The sequence below is a fragment of the Rhinatrema bivittatum genome, chromosome 10 (assembly GCF_901001135.1).
Source record: "Rhinatrema bivittatum chromosome 10, aRhiBiv1.1, whole genome shotgun sequence".
Classification (NCBI taxonomy): Eukaryota; Metazoa; Chordata; class Amphibia; order Gymnophiona; family Rhinatrematidae; genus Rhinatrema; species Rhinatrema bivittatum.
Window position 1 is genome coordinate 94574436 of NC_042624.1, and position 17806 is coordinate 94592241.

General features: G+C 40.8%; 1 protein-coding gene across 4 annotated transcripts in view; it reads right to left on the bottom strand.

The window, feature by feature from the left end:
• LOC115100289 (serine/threonine-protein kinase TNNI3K) overlaps positions 1-17806 on the bottom strand; it is a 220788-nt gene that overhangs the window by 23240 nt on the left and 179742 nt on the right. For all 4 annotated transcript variants that reach the window (XR_003859018.1, XM_029618676.1, XM_029618675.1 and 1 more), the window contains one exon: positions 17616-17785. Coding sequence is in view for 3 of the 4 variants with exons in the window: in XM_029618676.1 (XP_029474536.1) it covers positions 17616-17785 (170 nt within the window). In the remaining variant the exon portion in view is untranslated. The remainder of the gene's footprint in view (positions 1-17615; positions 17786-17806) is intronic.

Here is a 17806-nt window from a genome sequence, read left to right on the forward strand (position 1 = left end):
AGATTTAGCAATAGTAAGAAACAGAAGGAAATTGAGAGAGCCCCACTAAAGACGGCCCCCAACGATGCAAAAGAAGAGTACAGGAAGTGATGGTTGAGAAACAAATAAAGAGAGAAGTCAACGTAAAAAAAAAAAAAGGATGATGCAGACACATCTTCTGCCTACTGATACTATAATTTTGCTTTTTCTAAGGAAAAGTTAATCCAATCCTGGTTTAGCCCCCAGGACATGCATGGACTTGCAGCTCTGCTTTATCTTAGGGAAATTCAAAGCACAGGTCCGTGCATGCTTTGGGGCCAATACTGGAACAGGATCAGCCTGTCCTCAGACAAATGAACTCTATTGGTAACCTTATTCTTCCATTTTAATTGTAAATGAAATTCCTTCCCAGAGAAGGCAAAAGACAGGCAATTATTGGCGAAGAAAGAAACAGGTCGAAATTGTAGATTTTCCATCATAGCACCAAAACCCACAGTATTTGTGCAAAAGTGGCACTGGGAGACTGAAAGGTGAAGGGGAGGAATACGTAGAGTATGATGAAGAAAAAGCAAAATTGCTTTACAAATAATTATATTCAGTGTTTACTGTGGAAGGGCCTGAAGAAGGACCACATAAAACAAACACAAGATTGGAGTAGACGTACACCGCAATCAATTTTCAGAACAGTGTGTGTTTGTGAGAAGATAATTAAACAAAGTAGATAAGGTGATGGGGCCAGATGGGCTACATCCAAGGGTACTAAGGGAACCTACAGATGTCCTTGCAGCTCCGCTGGCTGTCCTTTTCAATACTTCTTTAGAGTATGGAGTGGTCCCAGAGGACTGGAAAAGGGTGGATGTAATTCCTATTCATAAAAGTGGAAGTAAGGGGGAGGCTGGCAACTATAGGCCAGTTTTTCTGAACTCTGTTGTGATCAAACTAAAGAAATCACTGCTAAAATAGAGAATAGGGCAATTTTTGGAATCCAGTGGATTGTGAGATCCAAGGCAGCATGGATTTTTACCAGAGGTAAATCTTGTCAGATGAATCTGATTAATTTCTTTGAATGGGTAACCAGAGAGCTGGATCAAGGGAGAGCACTAGACGCAGTGTACTTGGATTTCAGTAAGGTCTTTGACACATTTCCGTACAGAAGTCTTATAAAAAAAAAAATTGAGCACACTTGGTATGGATCCTAGAGTGACTGACTGGGATTAGAAACTGGCTGAATGGAAGGTGACAAAGGGTAGTGGTAAATGGAGTTTTCTCTGAGGAGAGGGTGTTACTAGTGATGTGCCTCAGGGACTGGTCCTTGGACTGTTTCTTTTCAACATTTTTGTGAGTGACATAACAGAAGGATTGTCAGGGTGGGTTTGTCTTTTTGCTGATGATACAAAAATCTTTAATAGGGTGGACAGCCAGGAAGGAGTTTAAAACATGAGGAGGGATTTAGCGAAGCAGTTAGGATTTAATGCTAAAAAAATGTAGAGTAATGCATTTAGAATGCAAAAACCCAAGGAAAAGGTACAGTATCGGAGGTGAAATTCTTCTAAGCACAAAGGAAGAGCGGGATCTGGGGGTAATTGTATCTGATGATCTTAAGGTAGCCAAAAAGGTGGATAAAGTGACAGAAGATGCTTGGCTACATAGGGAAAGGAATGACCAGCAGAAAAAGGGAGGTAATATTGCCCCTGCATAGGTCCCTGGTGAGACCTCACTTGGAATACTGTGTACAATTCTGGAGACTGCACCTTCAAAAGGATATAAACAGGATGGGGTCAGTCCAGAGAGTAGCTACCAAAATGGTCAGTGGTCTTCATTCTAAAGCATTTGGGGATAGACAAAGATCTAAATATGTATATCCTGGAGGAAAGATGAGATAGGGGAGATATGATAGAGACATTCAAATATCTCAAAGGGTTTCATGCACAGGATGTGAGCCTTTTTCAATGGAAAAGAGGCTCTAGAACAGGGCTTACCAAACCTGTCCTGGTGACCCCACAGCCAGTCCGGTTTTCAGTATATCCACAATGAATATGCATGAGATACATTTGCATACCACGGAGACTCAGTATATGCAAATTTATCTCATGCATATTCATTGTGGATATCCTGAAAACCCAACTGGCTGTGGGGCTCCCAGGACAGGTTTGGAAAGCCCTGCTCTAGAACAAGGGGGTCATGCGATGAGGTTTAAAGAGAGCATGGTGGATGTGTGGAACAGCATCCCAGTGGAGGTAGTGGAAACAAAAACAGTATCTGAATTCAAGAAATCATGGGATAAATACAGGGAATCTCTAAGAAAGTGATGGAAATTATAATGCTAAATTAATTGGATGGATGGGTGGACTGGATGGGCCATATGGTCTTTTTCTGCTGTCATGTTTCTATATTTGTAGGGACCTTCATTTTCATTTTTTCCCCGAAAATTAATCAGTGTTTATTACAACAAGAACAAAAAAGGGAGACAATAAGTGGAAAAAAATGACATTTTTCTGAGTAAACATCAGAGTTTATTTTGAAATATTAGCAGAAAAGGACCCTAGAGCAAGGATTTCCAAACCTTTATAAGGCCAGAAATCTTTCAAAATCATTGATAGAACTAGATGAATGACCTTTTCTCTCCCCATCTCCTTGCAATCCTTCCTTTCTTTTCCCCTCCCCTCTTCCTAGCATTTCTCCTCTCTGCTCAGCATCTCCTTCTCTTTTCTCTCTTCTTTCCTCCTCCCAGAAAGGCATAGTTTCTTCTGCCTCCCCACTCAGTTGTGGCTCCAGGGGCAGTTTTGGTCTTCCTTCCCAGCGGTAGCTCTGGGACTCCTCCTGTACAGTTCCAAGTTATTATACCAGGCACTCTCCTCACAGCAGCTTTGGTCTCCCTCCTCCGGTGCACCTCCAGTAGTGACTCTGGCTTTGGCAGTGAATGAAATCTCCCTCCTCCACTAGTAACTTCCTTTTTCTTCTTGCAGTGTGGGCATGTGATGGTGGCTACAGTATGCATTTGACCATATAGATAACTTTTGAGAGTCCTGCCTGATCTTCCAGCTGACAGCTCCATGAAAATCTCCAGTGGTTTCCTTAGGTCCCCCTCACAAACAGATAAATTCCCTTTGACTGGATATCTATAGACTTGGTGGGGCCCCTTAGATAGGACAAGTCCCATGGCCACCAGAATATCCTGGTGGTGCATGGTTATGCTACAGACCATATGGAGGTGGTTCCCTTGAGAAACATGAAGTCCAAGATAATCACCATTGCCCTAATTGAGATATTTTACCACATAGGTTTACCCATGAAAGTCCTGACCGTCCAAAGTACCCTTTTTTGTTTCCCAGGTCATGAAAAAAATCTACTGCCTCCTAAAAGTGAGTGCCCCCTGGAAATTAATCATCCCCAGGCACATGATGTGGCAGAGTGGTTTACTGAAGCAAGTGCTCAGAAAATTCGTAGCCACAGATGGGAAAGATTGGAACAGTTTTTTGTTCTTTGCATTGTTTGTGATATGTGAGGTTCCCCAAAGCTCTATAAGGTCAATACTCAAACTGTTTCTCCAAACTACTTGTTGCCTGTTTGTATGAGGAAAAAGAGTATTGATCGTATGTCAATTCTTTGGGGCTCCATTGGCTCTTGGTGGAGCAGAGGTTTCAATTTTAGTGTATCATTTTTAATGTCTCTGTCGAGGAGGCCCCATATTATCTTTGCCAGTTGCTTAGTCAGTGTGCTCCCAACAGAGTTATGAGATCTTTTAATAGGCTATGTTGGTGGTTTCATTACAGCATGAAATAAAATTATCAGTAAGTAAGGAGAGTGCATTCTCAAATTTCTCATCCTTTGGTTCTATTCTCTGGAATACAATTCCTTTAGAGACTCATTTGGCGCTCATATACTTAGCCTTCTGGATGAGTAGGTATTTAGATTAGGACAAAGTTGGAGTATGTAGGAAGGATTCCAAAGGGATGATGGATGAGGTGTGTTCAGTGGAAGGATTATTCTTTTTTGATGCTTGGGGGGATTACAGTATGATTAGAACAGAGAATTTGGTTGATGGGAGTTGAGTTTTCAGTTGGAAAGGAAATAAGTAATATAGAGGGGCTTGGTTGCCTATGACTAATCCTTGGCTTTGTTGGTTGGGGGGTGATGAGGTTGGAATAGAGCTTTGTTTTATAGATATTTTTATTATGTTTGATGGGCAAGGAAGGGAGGCTGATGTAATTCCAATGTAAAACCAATGTAGTTGGTTGTAATTCCAATGTAAAACCAATGTAGTTGGTTTGGATATGGATGTATGTTGATGTTTGTAACTGCTCATTGTTTTTTTATGTTTTTATTGTAAGTCGGTCTGGGGATGTTTTATAAAAAAAAAACTGTAGATAATCAAATGTAACAAATAAATAAATGAAGGGTTTGTATGATTAACATTTGAAGTTAGCTGGACAGATCCTGAGATTTGAAATTTCTCCCCCACTCCCTGGCTTCATTTTGTCTGGCAAATTCTACTCATGTAAAAAGAGTGATGCTGAAGGCATTCCCTGGGTGCAATTTCACTTTGTCTGGGCAGACAGTATTATCCGGGTAATTCTTGTCAGACAAACTGCTGTCCTAAAGTTAGCTAGATACCTTTATCTGGGTACATTGAGCAACACTTTCATCTAAATATGTGCTGCAGTAGATATGGGAATAGTTAACAGGATAAAGTTATTTGGGTAAATTTCCCAATTCAGTAGGTCTTTGAATAAGGACATCTGTAAGCTTTTTGCCCTTTGAACTGTTGTATGATGAAAATCACAGGGAATCTTAGATCCTACTTGAGAATTATAGGAGGAAGACCAAGATCCAGGGAAGAACAGAATAGACATTTCTTGGACTATTGAACTGCCTAAGCAAATTGAGACAAGATGTTAAGGGACATTTTCAGGAAGCCCAAACCACACATATTGCTTACTATAATCCATCATGTAGGAGTCTGCATTCTTATATTACTCCACTCTTTACGGAGCAAACTGTTGGGCAAATGACAAGGGCCTTATGAAATCATCTAAAAGCTAAACCCCCATGAATTGCAAAGTATGCCAGCTGGATAAAAAATGGTTCAAATGTTCCATACCAATGCATTCAATAAATGGACATTACCCACTTGTAAAATTTCTGTCATGGAACCAAAGAAAATTATTTTGGCCTTAATATCTCATGAATTTGCTGCACTCTAGTAGTAGAATTTGAAGATCAGCTGTCCCCAGAGCAGAAGAAAGAACTAGCTCAACTAGTTCAAGGAAACCAAGAAGTCTTCTAAAAAATTTCAGGATGGACATATGGAGATCGATATTCAGCCGTGGAGCGGCTAGTTAAATTAGCCGGATATAGCTATCTGACTAACTTAATGGGGATATTCAGCGGTGCAGCCATGCCACTGAATATACCTGGCTATCTTCAAGTTGGCCAGATAAATATATTCGGTTAACTTTAGGACAGCCTATGGCTAACTCTGGCACGCTCCGAAATGCATCCCGCCCGCCCCCAACATTATGCAGCTAGAATTTAGCTGCATACGGCTTTAAATATAGTCGGCTTTTGAATATCAACCTCATGTAGTCTACTATAAAATATACACAATTCCAAGAGGCATGGTGAAGCAAAAGCCCTATCAGATTCCTAAAGCTAAACAGAATCACTCCAGAAAAAGAGAAAATGCTACAAAAGGACTGAGAGGTGACTGTTGTTCTCCCATCATTTTAGACCTGACATGGAATGGAACTATATGCTTCTGCACAGACTTTTGGAATGATCCAAATTAGACATCTATTCTATGCCTAGAATAGATGAATGCATTGAGAGATTGGATAAAGTCCAATTCATGTCTACCCTGGACTTAACAAAGAGGTGTTTACAAGTACTCCTCATTCAAAGCGTCAAAGAGAAAATGGCCATTGCTACCTCAGAGGCCTCTTCCAAATTACCAATTTTCCATTTGGATTGCATGAAACTCCAGGTACCTTTCACCACTTAATGAACATCTTCCTATGTGAATGCCTTCGTTTATCTTGATAACGTCTTCATACATGTGGCTAAAGTAGTGTGGTTGCTGTATTAGTCCACTTGAATGCACAGAAATAAAGGTTAACAAATAGAAACAAAAAAAAAACCTATACTTTTTTTTTTGTTTATTTTTATTATTTCTATTTGTTAACCTTTATTCTCATCATCATACATAATGACGACTAGCATTTATTCCTTATACTCCTCCATGCAGTCCTAGAAATGCTGAAACAGACATCCTTGATGGCAAACCCCAAGATGTGTGCGCTCAGAAAGAAGTTAAATAACTCAGGTATCCACTAGGGAAAGATCGAGTCAATCCCCCAAATAAGGAAAGTATTAGGTACCATAAATAAAGTAACAAAGAAACAGATTAAGTAACTTGCACTGATGGAGTTTTGTAAAAGATGCATTTTGAAATTTGCTAGCTGAGCTGAGCTACTAACCAAATTGCTCCAGCAGCATTGCCAAGACAAGATCAAATGGATTCAAGAAACAGACTGAGCCTTCCAGAACTTAAAAGAGGCCCTTTGCTCAGAACGTGCACTCATCAACTCAGACTCTGAAAATTTTATAATATAAACAGATGCCTCAAATATCAAATTAGCAGCAGTACTGACTCAAAGGAAAGATGAAGAGGAATTATTCTCCATTATTTAGAAAGTTATTTCCCTACAAGATCCAATATTCAATAATTGAGAAAGAGGCCCTCATGATAAAATGAGTACTGGAGTCCCTAAAATATTAATTTTAATGTTTGTTCTACTGCTTGGGTGGCGTTTTACAAGCGGGTTATAAAGTTTTAACAAATGAAAATGAAATGAAATTACCTCCTGACACAACAGTCCAAAGAGTTCAATAACTAGAGTAATGTGAAGTGCTTCTTGGCCTTACAGCCAGGCAGAGCCCAACAAACAGAATGCAGAGCCTGACTTCCTATCCTGAGAGACAACATTCATTTTAACTAGGGATGTGAATCGGGTGCCCCATCGTTTCTGCTATCGGGTTCGTGTGGCCACGGGAAAATCTCGGTTTCCCGCGGATTGGCATTTTATTTTTGTTTTTAGTGAAATCATTTTTTCGGATTAGTGCGCGCTAACAAACTCCAGTTAGCGTGCACTAACAAAAATAGCAAAAAAATAACAAAAAGTAATGAAAATTTATGGTTTTTGTTAGTGCACGCTAATGGGAGTTAGCGCTACCTTGGGGAACTGTATTCGAGTATGTTTGTCCTCTTCCAAAGAATCCTAAAACCCCTGCTATGGTGGTGATCAGCCCCTGCCAAACCCTGGCATGCTACAGACACTTAATTCAACCATTAATATTCCATAAAGCAGTTCTGGAAAACATAACAGTGCATGGACTCTGTTTTATGAAATAGCATCATTCCGCAGCAGTGAAAAACCATCATCCTAAGAGCTGAACAACTTCTCGGATGCTAACTTGGGTGGCATTTACCTTGAAGACCGATTCACAAACCTTCTGAGTACATCCCCATCCACCCAAAAAAATGAAACCTCAAGCACTCTGTGCACACTATAAATCTATATTTTAAATACATAATCAATTCTCTCAAATGTTCAAATTTGTGCATTTTCTTTTGAGGCCCCCCTCATTGTCTACCTCCATTCAATACTTTTCTAATACTTCTGATAACTCAATTCAATACTTTTCTAGTACTTCTGATATGAGAAACTGTTTACCAGAAGGGCATTTTCCTCCAAGGTCATGCTAGAGGTGATCTGAGAGACAGGACCTCACAAAGTCCTACCTGTAGACCTCTGTGGTTTAGCATGATGGCAACAACTATGACATAGGACTGCCATGCCAGAAGTGGTAATACTGGTCAGGGACTGTTGCCGCGTGTTTCTGCATGTGTCAGATGAATCCAATTGCTCTGAGAATATAATAATCCCCTAGAGACGCACTGCTTGGAATGTTTTATTCTAATTACAAAAAAATTAGTGCGGTTAGCACGGGGCTACCTGGTTAGTTTCTAAGGCAGTTTTCAAATTGCCTTTGAAGTTTCACGTATTAAACATACAGATCTTTAAATAATCAGCCTGGTTTCAGGATGTCCTTACTAGTCCTAATGGGAACATGTAGGGGGGAAATGCAGACAAATTGCAGATTCTGAAGGAAACAGATGAGATTAAAATAAATGAAGAGATTAAATAAGAAAAACAAACTTCATCCAGTTTAACAGATATTTCAGGCCACAGGAAGGTTGAAAAACCATAGACTAAACACTGCAGCAATACAGCAGCTCAATTCCTGTCAAAAGCAAGAGAACTCAGGCAGCCACAGTATGTGCTCAGAGACTCCCTGCTGACCAGGAAAAAGGGGGGAACAAGCCTCCTTGTGGCCTATTGTGTTGCACTTGCAGTATAGAACTATTAATGGAATGGAAGCTGTTTTGAAAAACTGAAAAAACCCCAAGAGATTCAGTAAAACAGAGAGTTCTGTGGCCTTTCTGCTGGCTGTGGTCATTATTTATGCATTTATGGGATAAAGTAAAATTGGCCTAATAAATCCTGCAATCTAATTGGTTTGGTTAGCCTGCCACTGAAGCAATTGAAAATACTGTACAAATTGACCCTGAACATTAAAAGGCAATTTTTGTCTCATTTACAATCTTTTTTTCACAATTGGCATATTTTACAATTGAAAGAATGCCAATAGTCTATGAAACAGTCTACGGACTCAGCCCTAACTTCAAGCCACCCAATATTACACCTTATTAAACAGCTCAAATAATGTGAGTGCTGGGGCAGGCCAGATGTGATCACTTGCGCTTTCAATGATTTCTAGTTTAGCTAGGCGGATCTTCTCCCTTTAACTCTGGGATTGCTTGATATGGGAGCCCAAGATCAGAAAAACCAGAAAAGAAGGGCCAATTCATTTATCATGGCTCAGAGTGAAAAGTCACCATCCGGCAGCTCATGGATGATTTTCCAGTTTACGGGTGTTAAGGCTGCTTTTAAAATTAAGAGAGTGAAATCCACCTGGGAGATGGAGAGGGAGAGACAGAAGGAAAGGAAGGGAGAGAAATCCTTACCCAGTCAGTATAACATCCCAAACTGAGACACATTTTTAATACTACAAAATCGTTCTATGCGCTTTCTACCCTTCATCTCCTCAGATGGATCTCTCGTTTTCTATCGAGGGGGGAGGGGCGGGGGGCGGGCAAGGGCTTCATTAATGTCCAAACGTCAAGCTCCCACCCATCCCCTGATGGAAGAGCCTGAGCTGGTTTTGATTTTTTTGTTTTCCTTTGAATTGCACCCATTTCTACAGTTCATTCTTGAGATTCCAGGATGACAAAAGGAGACTGCGGTAGGAAGATGCCAATTCAGTGACGCCGAGGGTGGCATCCTCGCCCGCGCTCTACCCCTGGACGCAGGCTTAGCATAAAGCAGCAGCGCGGTTTCACTTTGGCAGTACTTTCAGCACAAAAGCATGGTCGGCTGGTACAAGGGGTCTTCAGCTGCCACCTTAAATGGGCTTGGAGGGGAGGGCTGCTTGCTTCACACACTAACAGCTATTGATTTACAACCTGAACTCTGCAAATTGTGCTTTGGTTTCACTGTTAAAATAATGAGACTGCAGTAACAGGCAGCAGACAGTCTGGCAGGACATCGCTTAGAGCCTTCCTGCGGATGACACACACCTTTACAATCTGCTACATTTTCACACTGGACATTTATTAAACAATCTGTGAAGGAAAATGTTTTTAAAAAATGCAGATGTGTTAGGAAAATTATGGTATGAGCTATACACATGGCACATTCTGCTGCTGAATGTAATCACTAACTTTCCTTCACTCACACTGTACTTGAAATTTTTTTTTTTTTTTAATATATTTAATACTGGCATCCTTATTAGTCTTTCTTTATTGCTTGTGCAGTTGTCAGATTATCAATACGGCGATTCTTAATTTGTACCATGAATGCCAAACGGTTCTTCAGACTTCTTGGCAACTACGGAACAAAGCACTTGAGCACATATCAGGAACAGGAGGGATGCATTATATTATGCAAGGAGCCAGCAATTATTTTCACATAAGTCTGAATTTATGCACAGGCCTACTCGGCCTGTGCCTAGAGCAGCAATGTTTTTTGAGTGTGGGGGAGGGGGGGGGGATACACAAATTTCCTGCCCTCCCTGCTGCCATCTCGCAATCCTGCCCCACCCACTGCTGCCATCCTTCCCTCCGTACCTTGGCTCCAGCAGCGATCCCTCACGGTGAAGTGAGCGTGGGGACTGAGCCTGCTCTCACAGTCCTCTCTGGACTACCAGGTGAACGCAGGCTTGGTCTCTAATCTTACTTCACTGTGAGGATCACCACTGAAACTGGAAGGTGGGCTCCAGGGGCAGGGGGGGGGGGGTGGTGGTGGTGCGGTGCAATACTTTGAGGTTTGCCTGGGGGGGAGGAGCCGGGGAGAGGGGACAGCATCATGGCCTCGCCACTAAATCTACACATAGGGACGGCAGCCGATCCCCTACACTCTTTAATATTTACCTCATGCCTCTTTGTCAACTCCTCACCAACCTCAACTTAAATCACTTTCTTTATGCAGACGACATACAAATACTGATCCCCATCAAAGAATCATACTCAAAAACACTCGATTTCTGGGAGTCCTGTCATCAAGAAATCAAAAACCTCCTCAACAGCCTAAATCTGGTTCTTAACTCCAATAAAACAGAACTATTACTCATTTCTCCTGAGAACAACAATCCTTCAACTTGTCTTCCAACCAACCTACAAACTACTCAAGTAAGAGATCTAGGTGTTCTAATCGACAATAAACTAAACTTCAAAGCCCACATAAACAAAACAACCAAAGACTGCTTCTATAAGCTGCATGTTTTAAAAAGGATAAGACCCCTCTTCCACACCAAAGACTTCAGAACCATCCTCCAAGCTCTCATATTCTCCAAATTAGACTATTGTAACTCTACGTTACTTGGCCTCCCCTCCACCTACACCAAACTGCTACAAATGGTCCAAAACGCAGCAGCCAGACTACTAACTAACACCAGGAAGAGAGACCATATCTCCCCAATCCTAAAAGACCTCCACTGGTTACCAATTCATTTCAGAGTAATTTACAAATCTATCACCTTAATATACAAAATCATTCACCAACACACCACAATTGACCTACAAATTCCTATACGTTCACACATATCCACAAGACCGACCAGAGAAGCTTACAAAGGATGCCTCATTGTTCCACCTACCAAAACCACTAACCACAGTACCTTAAGACACCGTGCCTTCTCCACAGCAGGCCCACAATTATGGAACACCATCCCACCAGATCTCAGAAATGAGCCATGCCTCCTAACTTTTAGGAAAAGACTTAAGACATGGCTGTTTAGGCAAGCCTTCCCGAACTCCACTTAACACGCCCACCATTAAAGACTCCACTCAGCAACTGTATATTTCGGATTGTGTATATATACTGTACTATCTACCTTATAAATGGCCTGTGACCGACGGCCCGCAAATGCGCAGTAGAGACCAGCTCTACCGCGCATGTGCGGGCGAGCACGTCGCTCTGAGGCAGCTTCAGAAAGAAAAAAAATGGCGGCGTCCAGTGGCAGCAGCGGGCGGCGGCGGTACTGGGCGGCGACGGCGGTAGCGAGCGGCGGCGGTAGCGACGGCGGTAGCGAGGGAGGGAGAAGAGAGAGAGAGGGAGGGACGGACTGAGTGGGAGGGAGGGACTGAGTGGGAGGGAGGGACTGAGTGGGAGGGAGGGATTGAGTGAGGGGGAGGGACTGAGTGAGGGGGAGGGAGTGGGACTGAGTGAGAGGGAGAGGGGGGACTGAGGGAGGGAGTGGGACTGGGAGAGAGAGGGAGGGAGTGGGACTGAGGGAGAGTGAGTGGGACTGAGTGAGAGGGAGGGGGAGGGAGTGACTGAGTGGGAGGGAGGGATTGAGTGAGGGGGAGGGACTGAGGGAGGGAGTGGGACTGAGGGAGAGAGAGGGAGGGAGGGAGTGGGACTGAGGGAGAGGACGGAGGGAGTGGGGACTGAGTGAGAGTGAGTGGGACTGAGTGAGTGAGAGGGGGGGAGGGAGTGAGTGAGACTGAGTGGGAGGGAGGGACTGAGTGATAGGAGAGGGAGGGTGGGGGAGGAGTGGGTGAGGGAGGGGGTGGTGAAGAGTGAGGGGAGAGAGAAAGAGGGGGAGGTGAGAGACAGAGGGATGTAGCCCGTTTTAACGGGCTTAACGGCTTGTTGTATATAATTAACCTCCTCTTTCTTTTTCTATTTTCCCCCTCCCAGTTATCAGCCCCTGTTAATTGTAACTGCATCTCTTCTTCACGTTTATTTATGTTCTTGGTTGTTTCTTCACACCCCTGTTTCATGTAAACCGGCATGATGTGAATGCTATCATGAATGCCGGTATAGAAAAACCTTAAATAAATAAATAAATAAATAAATGTATCCCAGTTTTCACACATTTGTCTGAGATCTCACTGTATTTGGTCCTTTTTTCTTGTTCTGTTGTTAAGAGATGGATCTGTAGGTAGGAATGGATGTTTTTTCCATTCCAGTAATTACAGGTAGAGGAAGTTATGGCCCTCTTCCACACAGTCATGTTTATTGCGGGATTTCGTGATTATGTAAGCTTCCTTAGTTGTTTCTTCTTGTTTAACACCATCATTACTTCTAATGAGTCTGTATCTGAAAAAAATTCCTGTTATGGCTGATTTATTACAGGACTGTCTGTGTCTTACAGAGACGCTGATCACATATTACTTAATCACATTTTTTTCTGCAGAATTTGCCCAAATATCACAGCCGCAGTTATATCCTAGCGAATCGGTGGCTTATTAATTGAAAAAGTGTCCATTGCAGTTAGCTCCTGTGAACATAGACATTACATCACTATTTGAGTTACTTCTTTAGTCTTCCTCCACCTTTAACATTTGTTTGACTTATTGTCTGCTTGGGTTACTAAATCACAATTTGTCTCCTTTCAGCAAAGCACTGACCAGCACCAACAAAAATGTAAGTTCTTTAATAGTGCTTGGTGATTTTCATATTGATATGGATCAGATTCCTTTATTCATTCCATGTGAAATTTTTTTTAGATTTCCATGCCAGTTTTGGGTTTAGATTAAATCATACGGGGCTTGACCCACAGAGGTGGGCATACTTTAGATTTTGTATTGTTGAATCAACACTATTTCTCTTATGGTCCCCTATCAATCAGGATTGTGATCAGTCCTTGGTCTGATCATATCTTGTTATCCATGCAGATCAATGTTCCATCTGTTACTTGCAGTAATGCCTCTGATGTCAATGCCAGAATGAGAAGAGGTCATATCAACATTGAGGATACGGAGAGTATTTTGCCTCATTGCTTAAAGATATTAGTTATGAGAATGTGGCTGGATGGAATTTTAGATTTAATACTTCTGCTGACAATTTGATGCCTGTCTATGCAATTTGTAATCATCAGAGAAACACTAATAGGTCCTCTTAGTTTACATCTATGTTAAGAGAAGAAAAATGCTGATTGTGTAGATTAGAGAGGAACTAGAGAAAACATCCCACATTAGTCTAGAGATATATAGATTACAATTAGCAAAATACAGATCCACAACCAATGAGTCAAAGAAGTCATATTTTTCTTCTAAAAATCCAGTTGGTGGGTAATAATGCTAGGGAATAATATTGGACTGTAAGCTATCTGACCTGGACATCTTTTGATAATAATATGAATAAACAATCTTGTCTTATTCTTGATCACTTTGATAATTTTGCACAGTTCCCTGCAAAAGTAGCAGATTTATGTACCAAGTTTTCCTAAGAACTACTTGTCTCTACTTTTACCTCATTGATTCAGTGAAATGGTCATCCTTTTCTTCTGTAGCTTCCTCTGAGCTTATTCAGTTCATAGCTAAACTTAATTCCACATCTTGTCCTTTAAATCCTATTTCGACTTGCTTGTTAAAATTGATATGTGATGATACTTGTACTTCTATTACAACCATAATTAATTTTTCTCTCACTGAAAGTGTTCTTCTGGTGTTACATAATCAGTTTTCTGTGTGTCCAATTCTAAAAAAACCATAATGTTGATCCTTTAGCCTTGTCTAGCTATCACCCAATATCGTCTTTGCCATTTCTCGCTAAAATCTGGTTTTATTGATGAACATGTACTTAACATAAATTAGTTTGGGTTTTGTAAATTCCTTAGTACAGAAACCCTTTTTTCCATAATTGGCAACATATAACACGGTTCTGATAGCAAATGCTTCTTTACATTTCAGCCACATTTTGATAGCTAGATTACAGGAAATTGGCACAAATCGATCCATATTAAAATTTGTTTAGCTCCTATCTTTCAGTTAGAAAACAGCAGATTCATATAGGGGCAAAATATCTACTTGGCACGCGATTAACTCCAGGGGTACCTCAGGAGCCTCTGTTATATTTGACACTTTTTAACATTTATATAACCCCGCTGTGTAAACTTCTAGATGGTATGGGTTTACATTTTAAACTGTACACGGATGACATTCAGTTTTTTATTCCTGTTGAGAGCTTCTGGTCTTCCATTTTTAAACATATCACCATTTGCTTGACCGCTTTTAAAAGTTGTTTGCAACACAATAGACTTAAATCAAGTATATCCAAAACTGAAATTGTATTTTAAGTAGATTTCCTTTATCTGACACGTCATCAACTTTTGAAATTGAGCGGCACGCTCTGTCTACTGCAATCCACTCTCAGAATATAGGAGTAATTTTAGACTTAGACCTGTCTATGAAAAGACATATAGAGCGTCTAATAAAATCAGGATATGTTAATTTGCGAGTGTTAAGTCATCCGAGACCTCTTTTAGAACCCAGAGATTTTCAAACTGGTTTTCAATCAGTAATTTTTCCCAGAATTGACAACTACAATTCAACATTCTTAACACTTCAAGATGTTCAGAATTCTGCTGCTCGCATTTTAACAGGTATTGGGGTCACGTGATCATATTGTGCCAGTCTTAATTTTCCTTACATTGGCCTCCTCTCCATTGGTTCAAAGTATTGTTGACTATATATAAGTTACTTAACAACACTTCAATATCTTGGAGAACATGCTTTTCCTGTTGCAGGGTTGATTTTGTGGAATTCAGTGCCTGAGCAGTTGCATGTAATATCTGATATAGCTGTATTTAGAAAGACCTTGGCTTTTAGAAAAAGCCTTCCCACAGCATTAATCAGCCTTTTTGAGACTTGATTTCAAAAGCTCTTTCTCGTTAGATAGTCATTCAGATAATTTTTCTTCTTGAAATTGTTTATATTATGGTGTACAAGATCTAATATATAACCGCTCTCGTGTACCAGTTACTTTCATCACACAGTCTACTATGTTATTATTTGTCTTGCTCAAGCCTGTCGTAGTTTGTTGTACTTGTTTTATTGTTTTTAGGTTTAATGTCAACTCTTCATGCATGTTTTTATTGTAAGCTGCCATGAACTATGGAGTGCTGCTGTGGATAAATTCTTTACATAGATAAATAATATCTCTCCTACCAAACAGTCTTGTACCCTCTGTCTTCTACTCTTTCCTCTTATGATGATGCAAATTGTTCTTCAGTAGATGCACTGTCTGACATTAGAAACTGACCAAGATCAAGGTCACAGCAGCAAGGACACAGTGAGGTCAATATTCAAAAGGGTTTGTCCAGGTAACGTTAGAGAGATTTAGCTTGACATTGAGGGCTACCTGGGTAAGTCTGGACACATGAATCACTGCCCTGAAGTTACCTGGATAGCCTTAGCCAGATATATTAAGCGGCAGACTTACCTGGCTAAGACCCACTAAGTTTCTCATCTAACATTACTTGTGCAACTTTATCTGGGTAACTTCCCACTTGTTCCACTGCTCAATATGGGCATTAATGTTCCTGAGGTTTGTTTAAGTGGCAGCAGCAATGCCAAGTGAAAACATTTTTTTTAGCTAAATTATTTTTCCTATTGGACACACTGGGGGTAATTTAATAACAATCTGTATACATCTCCAGACAGGCTGCTATGTGCCCAAGTTATACCAATTTTCAAAGCAAAATTATGCATGTGAGTTGAAAATTAACCCAGCAAAACTATGCAAACACAATACCCTGCCATTTGGTGCATATAATTTTGCCCAGATAATTTTTACACATACTTTGTGCCAACTCAATCCCTTGGAATGCTTCTTCTCTATGAGCATAAAAATGTGTATACAGCATATGTGTGTGTATAATTTTAGGTACACATCAATCGCCCAGTTTTTGAAAGGCATTTTGGCGGACAGAAGCCCCTTCCAAAATGACCCTCCATGTAGAGGACTGAACATAAAAACATAAGAAGTTGCCATACTGGGTCAGACCAAGGGTCAATCAAGTCCAGTATCCTGAATCCAACAGTGACCAATCCAAGCCACACAAGTACCTGGAAAGTACCTAAACATTAAATAGATCCCATGCTACTAATGCTAGCAACAAGCAGTAGCTATTGATTAATAGTTTATGGACTTCTCCTCCAGGAACTTATCCAAATCTTTTTTAAACCCAGCTACACTAGCTGCCTTAACCACATCCTCTAGCAATGAATTCCAGAACTTAATGTGCATTGAGTGAAAAAGAATTTTCTCTGATTTGTTTTAAATGTGCTACTTGCTAACTTTATGGAGTACCCCCTAGTCCTTATATTATCCGAAAGAATAAATAACTGTTTCACATTTACCCGTTCAATTCCTTTCTTAATTTTGTAGACCTCTATCATATCCCCCCTTAGCCTTCTCTTCTCCAAGCTGAACAGCCCTAACCTCTTTAACCTTTTCTCACAGGAGAGCTGTTCCATATCCTTTATCATTTTGGTCACCCTTCTCTGAGTCTTCTCCAGTGCAACTATATCTTTTTTGCGATGCGGCAACCAGAACTGCACATAGTATTCAAGGTGCGTTCTCACCATGGAGCGATACAGAGGCATTATGACATCCTCTGTTTTATTCACCATTCCCTTCTTAATAATCCCTAACATTGTTTGCCTTTTTGACTGCCACAGCATACTGAGCCGATGATTTCAATGTGTTATCCACTATGACGCCCAGATCTTTTTCTTGGATGATAACTCCTTAAATGAAACCTAACATTGTGTAGCTACAGCATGGGTTATTTTTCCCTATATAGATCACCTTGCATTTCTCCACATTATATTTTATCTGCCATTTGGATGCCCAATCTTCCAGTCTCACAAGGTCTTCCTGCAATTTATCAATATCTGCTTGTGATTTAACTACTCTGAATAATTTTGTGTCATCTGCAAATTTGATCACCTCACTCATCTTATCTCTTTCCAGATCATTTATAAATATATTGAAAAGCACTGGTCCAAGTACAGATCCCTGAGCCACTCCACTGTTTACCTTTTTCCACTGTGGAAACAGGCCATTTAATCCTACTCTCTGTTTCCTGTCTTTTAACCAGTTTGCAATCCACGAAAGGACATCGCCTCCTATCCCATGACTTTTTAGTTTTCTTAGAAGCCTCTCATGAGAGACTGCCCCATGGTTTTTCTTTCCTGGTGAATTTAGTAAAATGACACTTACCTTTGAGACCACACAGTATAGGCTCTTGAGTTCAATGCATATTCCAATTCAAAACGAGTTCGCAAAGCTGCTACATGGCTACGACCGGGACCTCCACGTGCAACCAGGCAATCCGAGGAAGAGGAAGGAGAAAGAGAGCCACTACTGTTGCTGGAGGCTGGAGACATCAACTGTATAAAACACATTGTACA